Genomic DNA, 18,250 nt, shown 5'->3' on the forward strand with positions numbered 1-18,250 from the left:
AAGAACCCTGAAAGGTAGGTGTCACTGGCCCCCTAACAGAGAGTAAGCAGTAGTGTGTAACCCGTGGGGCCGTGTTGGGAACGGCTCCAAGGCCTGTGCTCCTCGGAGGCGTAGCCCGGGGGAGGGGCAGCGCGAGAGAGGGTGGGTTGAGGGACATGTTGGTGGCGACACTCAGGCGCCTGAGGTCAGTGGCCACCGAGGCCCTGCCAGACACGGGAAAGGCTTAAGGCGCTGTCCCAAACTTTGCTCAGGGCGTTGGCACACCCACAGGAGAAATGGCCTCGTCCCTGACCCCCACCATCCGCCAGTATTTGTATCAATCCCTAATGTCTCATTTCTTTCTGGTTTTTGAAGGCAATTGAGAGATTTGAGATGGAGAAGAAGGCTTTAAGAGAGAAAAGTCACAGCGGCTCGGGAGACAGAGGCAAAAATCGTTTCTCATGGCCTTGATGGTGTTTTGCGGGGTTTGGCTTTTCAGTCTCTAGAATGGATCGAGTCCAGAGCTTCAGACGAGGATACTGTTGTCCTCTTCTGAAGGAGCCTTGAGCCTGACTTCTTGACATTGGGCGACAAAGGAGGGGAGGACAGTACCATTCCGAGACCCACCTGCTACGTTCCACGTGGCATCGGGTGCTTTCACCGTGTTCCCCTGTTAAGTCTTCCCGATGCCCCAACCTGCGAGGCTGGCGCCACCGAACATACTCTGTGGATGAGGAGCAGCTTGGGGGCCGGCGGCGTCCCGGCCCGTGTGTGGCCGGCCCACGCTCACCCCAGCCTGACTCCAGAGCCCATGTTTTGTCCGCCTCTCCCGGCTCCCTCTCTGGCTCACGTGGTCTGTCTGATCAAATAAGGAAGGGACTCTGGGTTTTAATTTTTAATTAAAGGTTTTATTTTATTTGAGAGAGGGAGAAAGAGAGGGAGAGAAACATCAATTAGTTGCCTCTCTCACGCCCCAACCAGGGACCGGCCCGTAACCCACACATGTGCCCCGAGCAGGGATCGAACCACGACCTTTTGCTTTGCGGGATGACGCCCGACCGACCAAGCCATGCCAGTCAGGGCAGGAAGGGACTCTTAATAAGTCAGCAACACAGGTGGGATCTAGTGGCAGTAGGGATACGAGGGTCACCAGGCAGTTCAGGGCGAGTGAAAAGTCAGAGCTGTAACTGCAGCGGCAGCGGCAGGCTCCTCGGCTACTCATGCCCCGTGCCTCTTCCATTCTCCCGCAGACACGAGCCAAAGGAAACCACAGGCTCCTTGCGGCGGCCCGGAGTCCAGGAGCGTCAAGCCGTCCACTGTCAAAAGGGTAAGGGGCCTACTCCTGGTCTCTGCCTGCCTTCTGCGGGGCATGAAGTCCCTTTTGCTCCTGAGAGGAGGGGACGTAATGGGCACCTGGATGGTGACGGTGCGGGAACTCACAGAATTCTCTTTGTGGAGGGTCTTAAAGTGTTTTAAGAATGCTAGCATTTGGCACAACTCCCTGAAAAGGGTAGAATGGGGGGCGTTCCACAGGTCGCTCATCTGTCTGTTTGCAGAACCTGCGAACAGTGCGTTCAGATCGCGCTCACAGAGCCCCTGGGCCGCACTGCTCCGAGGGCCCGTCCACACCGCAGGGCGAGTCAGCCGGTCCCTGCAGGTGCCCAAGAGGCTGAGATTCAGGCGTAGCTGACCTGTCCGCCATCATGCCTGATTGATGGCCAGTCCCCACTTCCTGGTCAGATGCTCGGACCCACAGTCAGACGCTGCCAGCCCTCTCCAGCAGCCTCCCCGTTAGGATTCCCCTGAGCTTGCTCTTTCAGCTACTTCAGTGCCCTTCAGTGAAGGAGAATGTGAACAGTACAGCATTGCTATCTTTTTAAAATCTTTTAGCTTAGAAAATTCCCACGCAGCATCAAGTTCAACAGTTGAGAGTCAGCATCGAAAAACTGTCCTATGACCCATAATGGTGGCCGACCAGATTTAAATGTCCTGCCCCAGGTGGCACAGCGCTAAATGGTGGAGCTGGCATCTGAGCCCAAGCCATCTGACTCGGTGTCGGTGCATTCAATCAGTGGTCCCCCCCCCCAGTGCGGGCACCATGGCCCAACGGAGAGCAGGTCCGCCCTCGGAACGTTCCCGGCAGGCGCCTGTGGCTGCTGGAAGTTGGTTTCCTCTTTCTACTTTTCCGTAGTTTTACATTTTCTTAGTCCTATTTTATTTTTACTTTAAAAATCCTTTTAATGATATATATTAAGAACCATAAGGATAGTCATATTCTTTGACCTCATATTGACATTTTGAGAAAGTCATACTAAATAAATAACCCAAGGAGGGGGGAAACTATATGTTCCCAGTTTTATCATGAATTTAAATATAATGGCAGTAGTATTAATTGGAAGTAATTAACCGTTAATTAAATTATAGCCCATCTTATTAATAGGGTATGTTATTATATTTAATTTTTTTTTTAGAAGGGAAGGGAGAAGAAAGAGGGAGAGACACGTTGATGTGAGACAGAAGCATTGATTGGTTGCCTCTTGTACACGCCCTGACTGGGGACCGAACCCACAATCCAGGCACAAGCCCTGACTGGGAATCGAACTGGCAGTCTTTCGCTTTAGGGAGCAGTGCCCAGTCCACTGAGCCACACTGGTCACGGCTAGGATGTGTCATTTCAGATGAGAAGTTTGAAGACAGTGTAGCCATGTGAAAAATCTAAAGTTGAGCAGGACATAAGTGTGCACACGTGTGTGTAAAGTGCAGTCTCATATACACATCTATACACACGTGCTCACAGCCTGAAAGGGAAAAGAGAAACAGTGTGAGTGGGTGTTTGGTTAGGGGTGTGGGGTCGTGCCTGCACCCCGTTCTTTTCAGCATTCCGGAAGGTCGTGAAGGGGAAGATGGCCTATTGTTGGAAACCGTCAGAATGATGGAACCCCGTTTTCATGTTCTGCTTCTTTTGCTTCAGAAAACAGCAGATAAAAACCTGCTGGCAGAGCTGTACCAGTGCACCCAGTTTGACGTCTCCAGGCCAAATGAACTGCCCAACGGCGTGGGGTTCTGTGACATGGTGGACAACGTGGTCCAGTCTGAGAGGAGCACCCTCAGTGGCAAGGTGAGCAAGAGCGAGCAGCTCACCCGTGTGCCGCCCGGCCGTGGGCCCGGCAGCGCCCCAGCTTCTCCGGCACCCTGCGGCAGACGCAGCTGTCCCGGTTTGACACCCCAGGGCATTTGAGTAAGTCACTGAGGGCCACGCAGTTTGCAAGTGGCTTGGCTGAGGTTAGACCCCAAGCCCAGGTTACCTCCAAAGCCTGGATTCTTTCTACTGGAGCACTGGTCTTCAGATTGTTCTGGTCACATATTCGATGAGCAAAAAATTCTGAGTGCACCCTCTCAGGATATATATATTTTTAAATTTTAAAAAAATATTTTATTTATTTATTTTTAGAGGGGTAGGGAAGGAGAAAGAGAGGGGGAGAAACATCAGTGTGTGGTTGCCTCTTGAGAGCCTCCTACTGGGGGACCTGGCCTGCAACCTAGGCATGTGCCCTGACTGGGAATCGAACCAGTGACCCTTTGGTTCTCAGGCCAACCCTCTGTCCACTGAGGCACACCAGCCAGGGGCAGGTGTTTGTGTTTTAAGTTGACTCCAAAGTATGTTGACTCCAAAGATAGCTGATGGGAAAATGGGGTGATTAGTAACAATGACGAAGTGTGGGACACGGAAGGAGCAGAGGAAGGTTTTGAATAGAGACACTTATGAGTCTGGCTGAGACCCCAGGTGCATAATAAAACAAGAAGAACAGTAACAGCAACAATAATAATGTGAACTTTGTTTCTGTTCAAGTCTTTCTGTTCACAGAGGGAACTGGAGAAGTATCTCTCCTCTCCCTCTCTGAGAGCCATATGGCTGGATAGCTTCTGGTGGATCTTTCATGAGAGGTTCCAGGTAAGTGCACATCTGACTGCTTCTCTCCCTTGCTCAGATTATTTTCCCATGGCACAGATCCCACCTGACCTCTTTGCCATGGGCCCTCTGACTCCGTGGACCGCCCCTGCAGCCTCTCCTGTTGCCCCACCCCTTCCCCTCCCACGCCCGTCCTCATCCCTGTGCTTTAGCCGGCTTCCCCGAGCTTTAGGGACTATTCCACTGTTCCGTGGTGTCGCAAGGCTGGGTCAAGGGCAGGGCTGAGAGTAAGGTCAGGACCTTTCTTCAGCTCTCTGCCCCTCGACACGTTGTATAAAACCTATGAAACAAACTGCTGTGTTATTTCCTAAATAACATGAGGCTAAATGTCCTGAGAATGAGATTCCTAAAATGAAGAGAAATTCTTATTTGAGAATCTCAGCCCTTGGCTCTTTCGACAAGGGACTCTAGTAATTCCTTCTCTTTTTTTTTTTAAGATTTTATTTATTTATTTTTAGAGAGGGAAGGGAGGGAGAGAGAGAGGGAGAGAGAGAGAAACATCAATGTGCGGTTGCTGGGAGGTCATGGCCTGCAACCCAGGCATGTGCCCTGACTGGGAATCGAACCTGCAATGCCTTGGTTTGCAGCCCGAGCTCAATCCACTGAGCTATGCAAGCCAGGGCAGTAATTCCTTCTTTGTCTTTCTTCCCGGTAGCCAAACAGAGAGGTCCAGAACAAGCTGTTCGACCGGATAGCGCAGCACTATGCCTCTCTCTTGTTCCACGGGTCCAGGTCCCACTACGAAGAGGCTGTCTTAAAGGTGAGTCGCGGCCACTGTTGGGGAGAAGAGATCACACGCGGTAGCTGTTCGCTTCCAGTGCCGGCGGAGTGCCCTTCACCTCTTCCCATGAGGGAGTGATCAGTGAGTCGTGTGTGTTCACACACTGAGTGTGAACGCAGCAGCTGCACACAGTGAGGCAGGTCTGTGCGTGCGGGCTGGGGCCAAAGTGGGGTTACGGTTTTTCGGATGGAAAATAATACAATAATGAATAAATAATAATACACGAATGAACCCTCTTTGGGCACGTATTCACAACTGTAAACCCACTTTTACCCCACCCTGTACTGGGAAAGATATAATGATATATTTTAAGTGAAAAACAAAGCAGTTTATACAAGTCTATGTTAAAAACATATATGGAATACGTATGTGTGCCTATGAATAGAAGAAAGTATGGAAAGTATTTTCCAAACTCTTAGCAATGGTTATATTCTGGGAAATAATGTTATAAGTGACTTCCTTTTCTTTTGCTTTTAAAGATTTTATTTATTAATTTTAGACAGAGGGGAAGGGAGGGAGAAAGTGAGGGGGAGAAACATCAATGTGTGGCTGCCTCTCTCGCGCCCCCTACTGGGGGCCTGACCTGGCCCACAACCCAGACATGTGCCCTGACCGGGAATCAAATCTGTGACCCTTTGGTTCATGGGCTGGTGCTCAACCCACTGAGCCACACCACCCAGGGCTCTTTTCTATTCTGTGTATTTCTGAAGCATTTAAATAAGCATATAATTTAAAAATTAAAAGTAGAACACATATTTATTTTATATATTAACATATGTATATGTGTACTAAAAGAATTGCTAGAAGAAAATATAAGTGAATATTTGCCTGATTTGGGGGTGAGGAAGGACTTTTTTAATATGATCCCAAACAACCATAAAGGAAAAGACTGATTTAATTCTATAAATTTTTTTTAAAAATTAGTACAAAGTTAAAAGGCAAATGAGAAGCTAGGCAAAAACACCAGTACCATATACGAATATGTCACACAACAGGAAAACTCTTACAAGTCAGTAAGAAGGAAATGAAACGGCCCCCAGGCCGATGGACAAAGTTCATACACTAGAATTTCACCAGAAAAAGTTCACCCTTAACAGTAATTAAAAATACGAATGAGAACAGTAATAACCCAATACGCCTTTCTACCTGGTCCCCAGTGTTGTCAAGGGCGTAGGGAGCGGCAGTGTCGCAGTGTGCGTGGGGGGTGAATTAGTACTGCGACGCTGGGACGCACTTACATCCCCGTGGATAAGTGACCACTGAACAAGTCTCCTAGGCTTTCTGCACCTCTGCCGATAATGCCTCCCTCGCCGAGTTGCCCCAAGCAAGGGTTCAATGGGGGGCGTTTGTAAGGCATCTGGGCGTGATAAGCCCCCGGGGTATCACCGCTGCTGTCATCAACAGCGTTATTGTCCCAGCTCCTGGAAGACGTAATTTAATATCCAGGAAAAGCTGCTTTTATTCGTGCATGTATGCAGTCATTCAACAATTTTGACCGTCTGATATGTGCCAGACAATGAAATAGTTTAATAAGTAAAAATAACTCTTCAGCACAATTTGTAAGGCAAAGTCTTGGAAAGAGGATAATATTTACCAGTGGGGGGTTAAGTAAATTTTGATAACCCCACTCAGCACAAGATTATGAAGGCCAGTATCGGGGTAAAAATCCCACAGAGTTTAGAATAATTTGGGGAAGCGCTTATGTTATAATGCTAAATGAATAAAACCAAAGAATATTGTAGAATCTGAGTTCAACCAGAGTGAACAGACCGTACCACCTGTGCGTAGAAAAAAACCAGTGAGCAGTGCTTACTAGTATTATCTCTGGGGGACAACAAGGTGGGCTGGCCACAGGTGTCTTGTCCTCTTGTGGGCTGCTGTTTGGCCAGGATGCGGATGGGGCTGAGGCCGGACCGCGTACAGAGGAGCTGGAGGAGGGGTGGCCGGCCTAGCGTGTTTGAGAAGCGGTCCCCGGGTAGGGCTGTGGGTCCACCCAGCCGAGGGGCAGCCGCAGGCAGAAACCACTCCCCTCACAACCAGGAAGGCAGCGTGGTGTCAGGTAGAGGATTTTGTCACAGGCCCATTCTGACGTCAGGGGCTCTATCCCGGGAGTAGAAATGTTGCCTGAGCTCTGCTTGCCCCCCAGAGGTTGCCATCACTGCTGAGTAAGGGCCTGTACACCAGCTTCTGTTGCTGCTTCCCGCAATCCTGGTTCAACTCGCACGAGTTCAAGTCCGACGTCTGTAACACCATGAGCCTGTGGATCTCAGGTAGGAGGCGCCTGCTTTCTGCTGGGTAGAGCAGTTCTGTGAATATTTTTTCCACCCAAGTGTGTTACTGTTTGCCATCGCCCCCCCTCCACTGAAGCAGTTGTCCTTTGTTCTCCTTGACATTAAAGAAAGTCAAATGTATGGTTAGAGCTTAAGAATAGAATTTTCCTCCTTCCCCAAAACAGTTCGGAGACATTTCTTACCTCCTTTTTGTGTCCAGCCCAGAACTCAGGAACCCAAAAGCAGTATGCCAGTTAGAACGTGCCCCCCCCACCACACGCCCTGCGCCGGGCGCTGCCAGGGGCCCCCCTGGGTACAGCACCCACGGTGCCAGTGTTACGTTTGCTATTCAGCTGCTTCTCTGTCTCCTCCCCACCTCCCCCATCTCAACCCAGGCATTTTCTGAGGTCACACGAAAGACTACCATTTATCGAGAGGTTCCTGTGTACTAGGTACTGTGCAAATATAAGCACTTTTTGTTTTAAGATCTTACATCTTTTTAGAGAGAGGGGAAGGGAGGGAGAGAGAGAGAAACACCGATGTATGAGAAAAACATGGGCACCTCTCGCATGCCCCCACCAGGGACCTGTCCTGCAACCCAGGCATGTGCCCCAACTGGGAATCCAACCAGCGAATCCAACCAGTGCCCTTTCGGTTCTCGGCAGGGTGCCCAAGCCACTGAGCCCCACCAGCCAGGGCAAAGGGAGCATTCCGGTCTCGGAGACTATTCCCACGTTAGGAGATTGGCGAAGAGAACTCAGACGCTGCACTCACGGCTAAGGTTTATTGCCGTGATGTGGTAAGGATACACAGCTCACGGGGAAAGACAGGCGGAGTCTGGGGGCGTTCCCGTGCAGGCTTCCTTACTCCCTTCCCTCCCGTGAGGAGTTATGCAGAACTCTCTCCTTCTGCCACAGAAATGAAGCAACATGTGTGTGATATTTCTGGCCAGAATCTCACTTGAGAAGCAGCACCCAAGGTTTTTGCTGGGTACTGGTCACGTAGACACCGCTGTATGTCATGTACCCAAATGTCTGGAGGGCGGGTGTTTGGCATAAACCACATCGTTTTACGAGCAGTCTCTACACGGCGAACCACTCTTACCCACCACGGAAACCGTCTCCCCCTGGCTTTACTGAGATATGAGGGACATGCGACATTGTGTGAGCCTGAGGCACCGTGTGATGCTCTGATAAATGTGCTCATTGCACAGTGCTGACCGTAACACGGCTGGCTGACACGTCCTTCACCTCACACAGTTCCCATTGTCGTGGGGGCTGTTACGACGAGGGCTTTGAGGACTCACTCTCGCAGCAGGTTTCAAGTAGACAGTGCAGTGCTGTGAGCCGCCAGCGTGCTGCGCGTCTGGTCCCGAGCCCCTGCCCCTCCCGTAGCTGGAAGTGTGTACCTCTGACCGTCATCTCCCCACCCCCACCCACCAGCTCCGGGCAGCCACCGTTCTACTCTCCACTTCTGAGTTCACCTTTTTAAAAAATTAGGCCCTGGCTGGTATGGCTCAGTGGATCAAGTACCAGCCTGAGAACCAAAGGGCCGCTGGTTCGATTCCCAGTCAGGGCACTTAAAAAAAAAGAAAGAAAATTAAAGTTTAAAAAAAATGTTGTTGTTCAATGACAGTTGTCCCCATTCCGCACTCCCCTTACTCTCCCCTGTCCTATCCACCCCCACCTCCCACATTAAATCCTCCTCCAACCTTGGCTTTGTCCACGAGTCCTTTATACATGTTCCTTGATGACCCTTCCCCTTCTTTGCCCCATTCCCCCTTCCCCCTCCCCTCTGGTTACTGTCAGTTTGTTCTGTATCTCCATGTCTCTGGCTCTATTTTGCTTACCTAAGGAGCTCCTACCTTTGCGACAGCATGGATGGAACTGGAGAGCATTATGCTGAGTGACACAAGGCAGGTGGTGAATGACAAACACCATATGATCTCACCTATAAGTGAAACCTAATCAGCAAAACAAACAAGCAAGCAAAATAGAACCAGAGACATGGAAATGAAAAACAAACTGAGTTCAGCTTTTTAAGATTCTAAACATAAGTGAAATCATACAGTATCTGTCTTTCTCTGACTTATTCCCCTTAGCATAATGTGCTCCGAGTCTGTCCGTGTTGTCACGGACGGCGGGATTTCCTTCTTTTCATGGTTGAGTAACAGTCTGCGTGTGGGTGCACCTCCTCTTCTTTGCCCGCCACCCATGGGTGGGCGTTCGGGGGTTCCGTGCCTTGGCTGTTGTCGGTAACGCCGCGGGGAATGTGGAGGTGCAGTACGTCTTCAGGAGAGTGATTCCATTTCCTGTGGCTCCATATCCAGAAGTGAGATCCCTGGGCTGTGGGGTAGTTCTGTTTTCAGTTTTCCGAGAAAGTCCCATACTGTTTCCCAGAGTGGTTGTGCCGCGTCACGTCCTCGCTGTCAGTACCGGAGTTCCCTTTCTCCCACACCCCACCAGCGTGCATCTCCTGCCTTTGTGGTGACGGCCACTCCCGTGGGCGTAAGGCAACATCTCCCTGTGGTTCAGGTTTGCATTTCCTTGTGATCCGTGGTGATGCGGAGCACGTTTTCCTGTACTTTGGGTCATTGTGTGTCTTCTTCAGAAAAGTGTGTGTTCTGGTCCTCTGCCTGTTTCCTATTTGTTTCGCTATTGAGTTGTAGGAGTTCCTCATATGCTTTGAGTATTAAGCCCTCATCGGATGTCAGGTGTATGGTTTGCAAATGTTTCCTCCCATTCAGGAGGTTGCCTTTTCATTTTGGTTTTTCTCTTGCTCTGTAGAAGCTTTTTAGTTGGATATAGTCCCCCTTGTTTATTTTTACTTTTGTTGCTTGTGCTTTGGTGTGACATCCAAAAAAAACCATTGCCAAGACCAATGTCAAAGAGCTTTTCCCCCAGGTTTTATTCCAGGCGTTCTATGGCTTCAGGTTTTACACTTACATTCTTAATCAACTTTAAATTGATTTTTGTAAGTGGTATAGGATAGGGGTTTAATTTCATTTTTTTGCGTGTGAATTTTCAGTTTTCCCAACACCGTTTATTGAAGAGACTGTCCTTTCCCCACTGGGTAGTCTCAGCTCTCTTTTCAAAAAGTAGTTGACTGCATATGTGTGGGTTTATTTCTGGACTTCCAATTCTGTGTCATCGATCTGTATTTCTGTTTTAATGGCAACGCCATACTGTTTTGATTCGTATAGCTTTGTAACATCATTTAAAATCAGCATGTGATGCCTCTAGATTTGTTCTGTTCAAGATTGTTTCAGCAGTTCAGGGTCTTTTGTGGATCCATACAAATTTTAGGATTTTTTTTTTCTGCTTCTGTAAAAAATGCCTTTGGAATTTCAATAGAGACTGCATTGAATCTATAGATGGATTGGGGTAGTAAGGACATTTTAACAATATTAGTTCTTCTGATCCCTGAACATGGGATATCTTTCTGTTTATTTGTGTCTTCAATTTCTTTCATCAATGTCTAATAGTTTTCAATACACAGATATTTTAATTCCTTACCTAAATTTATTCCTAAGTATTTTATTGTTTCTGATGTTACTGTAAATGGGTTTTTTAAAATTTCTTTTTCAGCTAGTTCTCTGTTAGTGTCTAAAAGCACAATTGATTTTTGCGTATTGATTTATATCCTGAAACTTTACTGAATTCATTTATTCGTTTTAACGGTATTTGTGGAATCCTTAGGGTTTTCTATATATAATAGCAAGCCATCAGCATACGGAGACGATTTTACTTCTTCCTTTCTGACTTGGATATTTTGTACTTCTTATTCGTGCTCCGGCTGGGACTCCTGGAACTGTGTCGATGAGGAGTGGGAGGGGCGGGCCACCCGGGTTTGGGCTCCTGATGCCAGAAGAAGACCTTCCGCCGTGGAGCGCGATGTAGCCGCGGACTCGCCACCCGTGGCCTTTGTTGTGTTGAAGTGTGCTCCTCCTGTGCCCAGCTTCTTGAGGGCTTTTACTATGAAAGGATGTTGAATTTTGTTAGGTGCTTTTTCTGCATCTATCGAGATGAACGCGTGGTTTTTATCTTTCAATTTATTAATGTGATGTCTCACATTTATTGCTGTGTGCACGTCACCCTCTCCTGGCACCCCAAGGGTAAATCCCGCTTCATAGTGGTGTGTGGTCCTCCTGCTGTGCTGCTGAATTCTGTCTGCTAGGGTTTTGCTGAGAATTTGTCACCAATATTCATCAGGAATAGTGGCCTGTAATTTTCTTTTCTTAATGTACCCTTAGCTGGCTTTGGTATCGGTATAATGCTGGTCTCCTAAAATGAGCTTGGGAGTATTCCCTTCAATTTTTTCTGAATAACTCAAGAAGGATTGGAGTTGATTCTTTTTTTTAAGATTTTATTTATTTATTTTTAGAGAGGGAAGGACGGGAGAAAGAGAGAGAGAAACATCAATGTGCAGTTGATGGGGGCCATGGCCTGCAACCCAGGCATGTGCTCTGACTGGGAATCGAACCTGCGATACTTTGGTTTGCAGCCTGCGCTCAATCCACTCAGCTATGCCAGCCAGGGGGGGAGTTAATTCTTTAAATTTTATTAGATTTATGTATGAAGCCATCTGGTCTTGGGCTTTTCTCTGTCGGGCGAGGGGTTTAATTACTGACTCGGTCTCCTTACCCATTATTTGTCCAGATTTCCTATTTATCCATTTCTTCTGGGTAGTTAGGGAAAGTTTGTATTAGTATAAGAAAATGTCTACCAGCCCAGGTCCCAGGTGCCAGCTCAGGGCCAGTGTTGCAAGCAGGCCTGTCTCAGGACAATAGCCCACCACGCCAGCTCTTCTCTGCACCCCCGCTTAATCCTCTCGACGTGTTCGGGATCAAAGACATTGGGCAGCGAACAAATGGGGAGCAGCCATTGAGACCCCGGCGTTCAGACCGAGTCCCCGCAGCGCTAGGTCTTTGGCCACCCTGCCCTTCTGCCTCCTCTTCTCTGCTTCTCCATCACGTCCCCCCCTTTGTCCAAGGCTGAGCCTCCTTCTCCTAATCCATCCCCACTAACAACAAACCTCCTGTCTACTGACTTTGTCCAGCAAACAGCTCTGCACAGAGGCTCGACTTTTATCTCGATCAACCCTTGGTCTTTTCTTTCCTAAACCGAATACCCGACGGAGACACTGGAGTCCCTCTGATGTCTGAGGGTTCAGGTTCCAAGAAGCCAAGACCCTGAAACACTCCATTTCCTTAAAAGAAAAGCATTAGTCCCATAAGCATCTCCATCAAATATTTAGGGTGAACCTATTTCTGGTACTTTGCTAAGTGTGATAATAGGTTGAACATAATTTACTAAGTACGGATTCATCATGTTCTGGGCTCAGTACTAAGCCCTGGAGGTGGAAAGATACATAAGACCTGTGCTCAGCGAGCTCAGAGTTCAGTAAAAGCAGAGGAGGTAGACAGGAAGACAAGTCATTACAGTGCCTTTGCATCTGTGCAGCACGTCACAGGTTCACAGGTCCCTGGGGGGCTCTGATCGGACCCTCACACCCACGCTGTCAGGAGGACAGAGTGGGCATCACCTCCTGCATCTTCTAGATGCAGAGACCAAAGCCTCCTAGACAGGAAGGGACACCCAAGACCACAGTGCCAGTGTGGGGTGGGGATAATGCTTCTCTGGAAGCCCAGCCTCTCCATGGCCAGCAGGGGGCGCCTCAGAGGCCTCTGTCTTCTGCCTCCCCGTTCTCTTTTGCAGTTTTCCTGATCATTTTTGACTCCCTCTCAGGTATATATCCTTGCTCACAGAGCTATGACAGTTGGGACTACTCAAAACTGGATCCAGAGAGATTCTTGAGAGAAGAATTAATGTTGCATAGAAGAAGATGGATAAAGAGTAAGTAAGGTACCACTCACAGACTTTTGCCCAGCTGGGCAGAAGTGCCCAGGCCACGCCCAGCCCCTGTGTAGCTGGGGCAGGGAAAGGCCTTAGTACTGAAATCCTCAGGCCAGGTTCTGTCTCACGTATATCCCCAGAACTAGCCGCCAGGATGACTGAAACGTTAATTTGTTAACCATAGTGAGAGTTGGCACAGCATCATTGTTGGGGTGTGGGGGCAGTACTTTATATCATTACAGTGGATGCCAGTTACTGCGTGTCTGCTGTGTGCAGGCACCGTGCTGAGCTCTTTGCCCTTTTTATTTAATCCTCACAATGAGCCGAACTACACACTGAATCCACAGAGGAGGAAATAGAGTTCAGAGAAGCAACTCTCCCAAGGCACACTTTCTTGCTGCACTCAGCAGCCGTGTGCAGAGCGCCGCGTGCCAGGCACCACACCGTGTCGACACTGGGGGCACACCGGAGGCAAGCACAGACCCCACCAGCAGTCTCCTGGGAAATGCAGGCAACACAGTGACACTGCGGGGGGCTGGGCGCCGTGGCAGGGAATACAGGTGCTGAGAGGCCTGGGAAGGGGTACCCAGTCCAGCCACTCAACTGGTGGTTCTGGTTTGCCTGGGGCCAGTTCTCTTGCTGTTGCTGTTGCTGTGGCTGTGGCTGTGGCGTCCAGGGAGGGGGCCGTCTCAAAGCTCGGAGTCTGCGGGGTCACACCAGCACAGGGAGGAATTGATAAACATCTCTGTCTCTTCCCTAGGACGAGAGCGATCCTTACTCACTTCTAAGACATCCTCTTTGCAGAAGACTGCCCTGAGCAAGAAAGTCCCCGGTCTTCAGGTGAGGAGGGAGGCGCAAACCCGGACCCCTCGGAGCCCCCACGAGCTTCAGTGGCTTCTGGCCAGCCCCACATCTCTGCACTCCCTGCCCCGTCCTCTCGCGCCCTGGATTTTCCCGAGTGCCAGGGCACGGGGACCGTCAGGGTCAATGACAGCGCTGACCCCAGTCCCTCCAGCGTGTGCCCATACCCACCAACACGAGATCTCAAAGCCCGTTCCCCTTTCATGTCTCCAGGCGCCCCCTGTAGAATCTCACCCTGGCTCTCCTGCTGCTCTGCCCCACCGCAGACGAGCTCTCAGCGCACAGAATCTGAGCTGCAGGGTGATCTTGTGGGTAGAAGGGTCCCATGTCCTCTGCCCCGTGGTGGGGAGGGGCCCCGAGCAGTCTGATTTTAGCCCCCATCCCAGCAATGGTCGCCCAGCCTCATACACCTGGGGGGTGGTCGCTGGTCATGACACGAGGCCAGATGGAAAAGTGTCCGCGCCCCCCATGCAGATTTGTTCATGTATATCCTCGCTAGTCCTTTCCAACACTCCTGCGAGGTCGGCGATGGTGATCTGTCTCTGGCACGGGAAGAAATACTCAAAGAGGCGAAGCACTTGCCCCAGGCCACACAGCTGACCTCAGCAGACACGGGGATGCTGTCAGCCTGGGCTCCTTCTGCATCATCGTGCTGCCAGAGTCTACTCCGCGTTTATGCTCTGCTCTGCTGTAGCGCTGAGGCCTGCTAAGGATGAGCATGATGCTTCTTCACTGAGTCCTGGGAGTGTTTTCTCTCTAACACGCCCCAGTGGTTACTGGGCAGAGAGGCAGAGGCCTTCATCACTGTAAACATCAGTAGCTGTCGGACAGCCAGCTGCCTGGTGCATGGGAAGTCCGTTCAGCCTTCTTCCTCCTGTTCAGATACACTTACACGAAAGCCAAGCGGTGCTTGTTGAGGCTGGTGAACTGCTCATGTGCCACTGGGTGGGCCATCTGTTTAGCGTCACTAAACTCCTACTCATCCTTGAAGGCAGAACAAAAGTGGCTTCTCTGCTTGGAAACCCTCCAGCTCTCCCCCAGACAGAATCAAGTGTCCCCCACTCTGCCGCCTTAGGATGCTCCGCTCGTGCCGCTCTGGCCTGCTATTAGTTGCGCCACAACGTCTGCTGTCCCCTACCTCTGCAGAAGGAGCACCTCTGGGGTTTGTCCGGGCCCGTACCTAGCCAGATAAAAGATTTCACTTCCTAGCCCCCGCCCCCACATCCCTGTGTAGCCGTGTGACTACGATCCAGCTAATGAGGTATAGGTGGACGTGCGTGTGGCAGTTCCTGGGAGCCTTAAGAGCTCATATGACTCCTTTGCCTCTTTGCCATTTTCTCCATTCTGCTGCCTGGAAGGCGAACGTGATGACTGGAGCTCTAGCTGCCATTTTGGACCCTAAAAACAAGGGTTCTGTCTTAGCAAAGGTGGGACCAGGAGCCAGAATAAGTCAGAGGCTCTAAGGACTTATCCCAGCAGACTCATGTGGGAAGGAAATTTCTACCTAGTTCTAATAAGTACGTGGTACTTTCCACACCTTAGCATAATCGTCTACTTACTGTTACCTCCCCTGCTAGACCGGGAGCTCCTCTGGAAAGGGGCCAGGTTTCAGGGTCTTCCCAGTGCCAGACACAATAGTAGTGGCTCAACCGCATGTTTGCGGAAGGAGGCGTGGTGATTGCGTGAGCGATGGCTGCGCTGCTCACGGCGCACGTTGCGTGCGTTCGCCGACTTCATAAGAACCCGTGCGGGAACCGAGGCCAGCGAGACCTGCGCGGAGGGCGGGAGCCGGAACCCCAGCTGGCCGCCGGCCGCAGCCCCTGCGTTTTCTCCCTCCACCACTTCCGCCCACCGCGCTGCCGGATGGAGCGCCGAGTTGTCCGGCCGTGCCTGAAAGCCGTCCCTCTACAAGGACGATCAGAAATACCTGGGAAATAGCGGGTATGTTTGTTTGTATTCCTCTCACTGCCACTTGTACTGAGTTTGTTCTGTTTTTTCCCTCTCCCCCGGAGTCTACTAGTGCGATTTCAAACAGCGAGAAAGACTCTGTATCCAAGAAGACTTCGGAGGACACCCCCCCAGTACAGAATACCATGAAAGGTACGTCAATCACGTGAAAGAGAAATGTAAGCTTTGGACTCAGTTATTATCTCCGTATCCCTCGTTTCTCGGGTTTGTTTCAACGTAGTTTGTCACCCTAGTTTACACCCAGTTTCTACCTGGGCCTTGGCACCGAGTCACGCTTTGGGCGAGGGCGTGCGTGTGTTTTCAGTTCGCAAGGTCTGGTTAAGTCCCGCTTCCCTAACGAGGAATGCAGCGCAGCGCTGACATCTGTGGGGACCGGGGCTGTGGGACGGCAGGAAATAAATCCCAGACGTGGTTACCGCCCCTCTCCCCATCAGAAGGCAGGAGCTGATTCGTGCCTGGCTGTTAATCTATAGAGGGGACTGAGTGACTTCCCAGGGGGGCCAATGCCATCAAAGGAAAAGTTATTCATAGTTCTCTTGGAAACAAGAAGCGTGGCTCGCCCTATGGGGCCGCGGGATCGAATGGGGTGAAATTGTGTGACTTTACCTGAGCTACTTCCTCCGGAATCTCCCAGGGGTCCCAGCGCACCCAGGCCTTTCCGCACTCATAGGAAACTGGGGTCTGCCGGGTGCTCTTTCTTATGACGGCCACCAGCTCCAATGATCCTTTTCTGCCACCGTTGCATTGACAGAGCCTTTGGGTCAGACTCGGGTCTCGAGGAAAGCTACACAGCAAGTCATGAGGATATCAGAAGCGAGACTATACGAGACTTTGCGTCCTAAGGAGGTGGGCACGTGATTGGAAATTTATTTTTATATTTTTTAAGATTTTATTGATTTATTTTTAGAGAGAGGGGAAGGGAGGGAGGGAGAGAGAGAGGGAGAAAACCATCAATCAGTTGCTTCTCACACACCTTGCAACTGGGGACCTGGTCCTCAACCCAGGCATGAGCCCTGACCGGGAATCCAATCCGCGACCTTTCGGTTTGCTGGACGTTGCCCAGCCCACTGAGCCACAGCAGTCAGGGCCGTATTTGATCACTTTTCACTCTCTTCCCACCACCCGCCAGCTCCCCCAGCCCCTGCAGAGGCCTCCCAGCCGCCCTTCTCACGTCTACTCTGGCCCACTGCCATCATTTCTGCACACGCCAGTCAAAGGGATCTTTAGGAAAATGAATCAAATTATGTTGTACCTGGATCATGATTTTCCAGTGGCTTCCATGACTCAGAGAAGATTCTAGGGCCCAGAGCCCTGTTCCCTGCTCAGTTTCACCGGACAGTCTCCTCTAGAACCACGCCAGCCTTGTTTCTGTCCCCCTGCTACCTTACGGGGCTCTCATCTGCCTCGGGGGGCCCCTCTTGCCTGGAACATCGCGCAGCCCTTCTTCCCACCCACCCGTCAGCATCTGCTGGGATCTCCTGTCCTCAGGGCCTTCCTCCCTGCCCACCCCACAGAAGGTCCCCCCCTCTCCAGTCTCCCACCTCACCACGCATCACCCTTGCCCTGCCTGAGTCTTATCTGAAGCACTCACTCCGCAATATCTTGGTATTCTTCCGTTTCTTGGTTTGTTTATTGTTTTCCTTTCAACTGTAAGGCCAGCTCCACAGGGGCCGGAATTTGTCTTATTTTCAGCTGAGTCTCCAGTGCCTAGAACAGGGTACGCGTGGTGGTCGTCCCTCAAATATTTGGTAACAGTGCTTCCAGTCTCTCGCCTATTTTTTTAAGAACTTAGTGGGGGTTTTTTTTTCGTTTTCTTTTTAAGATTTTTATTAATTTTTTTTAGAGAGGGAAGGAAGGGGGGGGGAGAGAGAGAGAGAGAGAAACATCAATGTGCGGTTGCTGGGGGCCATGGCCTGCAACCCAGGCATGTACCCTGGCTGTGAATCAAACCTGCGATACTTTGGTTCACAGCCTGCGCTCAATCCACTGAGCTATGCCAGCCAGGGCTTTGCTTATTTTTTTAATTGAATTATTTCAAATATTTATTTCATATATGTAATATTATCTACTCAATTTTGCATCTTGTTTTAATCTATTATATCTGAAACAATATTTTAATGCCAACTCTTCCTAAACATTTGAATAGTGGCATACTATACCTTCCGTTAGGGATATTAATAATTTCATGACTGTTACTCTGATACTTTGTTATAGTAAAAGTGCCTGCAGTAAACATCTCTGTGCCTAAACCGTTTTTCTTTATTTTGTCCACCTTCCTTAGGAGAGCGCCCCAAAACTGGAGGTACCAGGTCAAAGGACATGAGTGCCTTTACACTCCCTCTTTTTTTCCCCCTCTCTTTTCTGCTCAGTCCCACCCTGCCTGCAAAAACCCCGAGCTGACTTCCAGCCTCTTTAACATTTACGGGAAGAGCCCTCTGATCGTGTACTTCCTCCTGAACTACGTCACCCTGCGGCACAGCGGCCAAGACGTGCTGATAACCCGGAAGGAGAAAAGCAAGAGCATCCCATATCCTTTCCTGCACGGGCAGGATGCATGTTACTCCAG

The 18,250-nt window shown here is 50.1% G+C and overlaps 1 protein-coding gene across 1 annotated transcript in view; it reads left to right on the top strand.

Annotated features, from left to right (window-relative positions):
• FAM227A (family with sequence similarity 227 member A) overlaps positions 1 to 18,250 on the top strand; it is a 39,018-nt gene that overhangs the window by 11,514 nt on the left and 9,254 nt on the right. Inside the window, 11 exon segments of the mRNA XM_045834774.1 lie at positions 355 to 424; positions 1,230 to 1,306; positions 2,951 to 3,097; positions 3,830 to 3,931; positions 4,605 to 4,709; positions 6,877 to 7,000; positions 12,748 to 12,864; positions 13,616 to 13,680; positions 15,699 to 15,816; positions 16,436 to 16,530; positions 18,054 to 18,211. Coding sequence (XP_045690730.1) covers positions 355 to 424; positions 1,230 to 1,306; positions 2,951 to 3,097; positions 3,830 to 3,931; positions 4,605 to 4,709; positions 6,877 to 7,000; positions 12,748 to 12,864; positions 13,616 to 13,680; positions 15,699 to 15,816; positions 16,436 to 16,530; positions 18,054 to 18,211 — 1,178 coding nt within the window.

Source organism: Phyllostomus hastatus, unplaced genomic scaffold, assembly GCF_019186645.2.
Source record: "Phyllostomus hastatus isolate PE091 unplaced genomic scaffold, TTU_PhHast_1.1 phas_contig_198, whole genome shotgun sequence".
Taxonomy (NCBI): domain Eukaryota; kingdom Metazoa; phylum Chordata; class Mammalia; order Chiroptera; family Phyllostomidae; genus Phyllostomus; species Phyllostomus hastatus.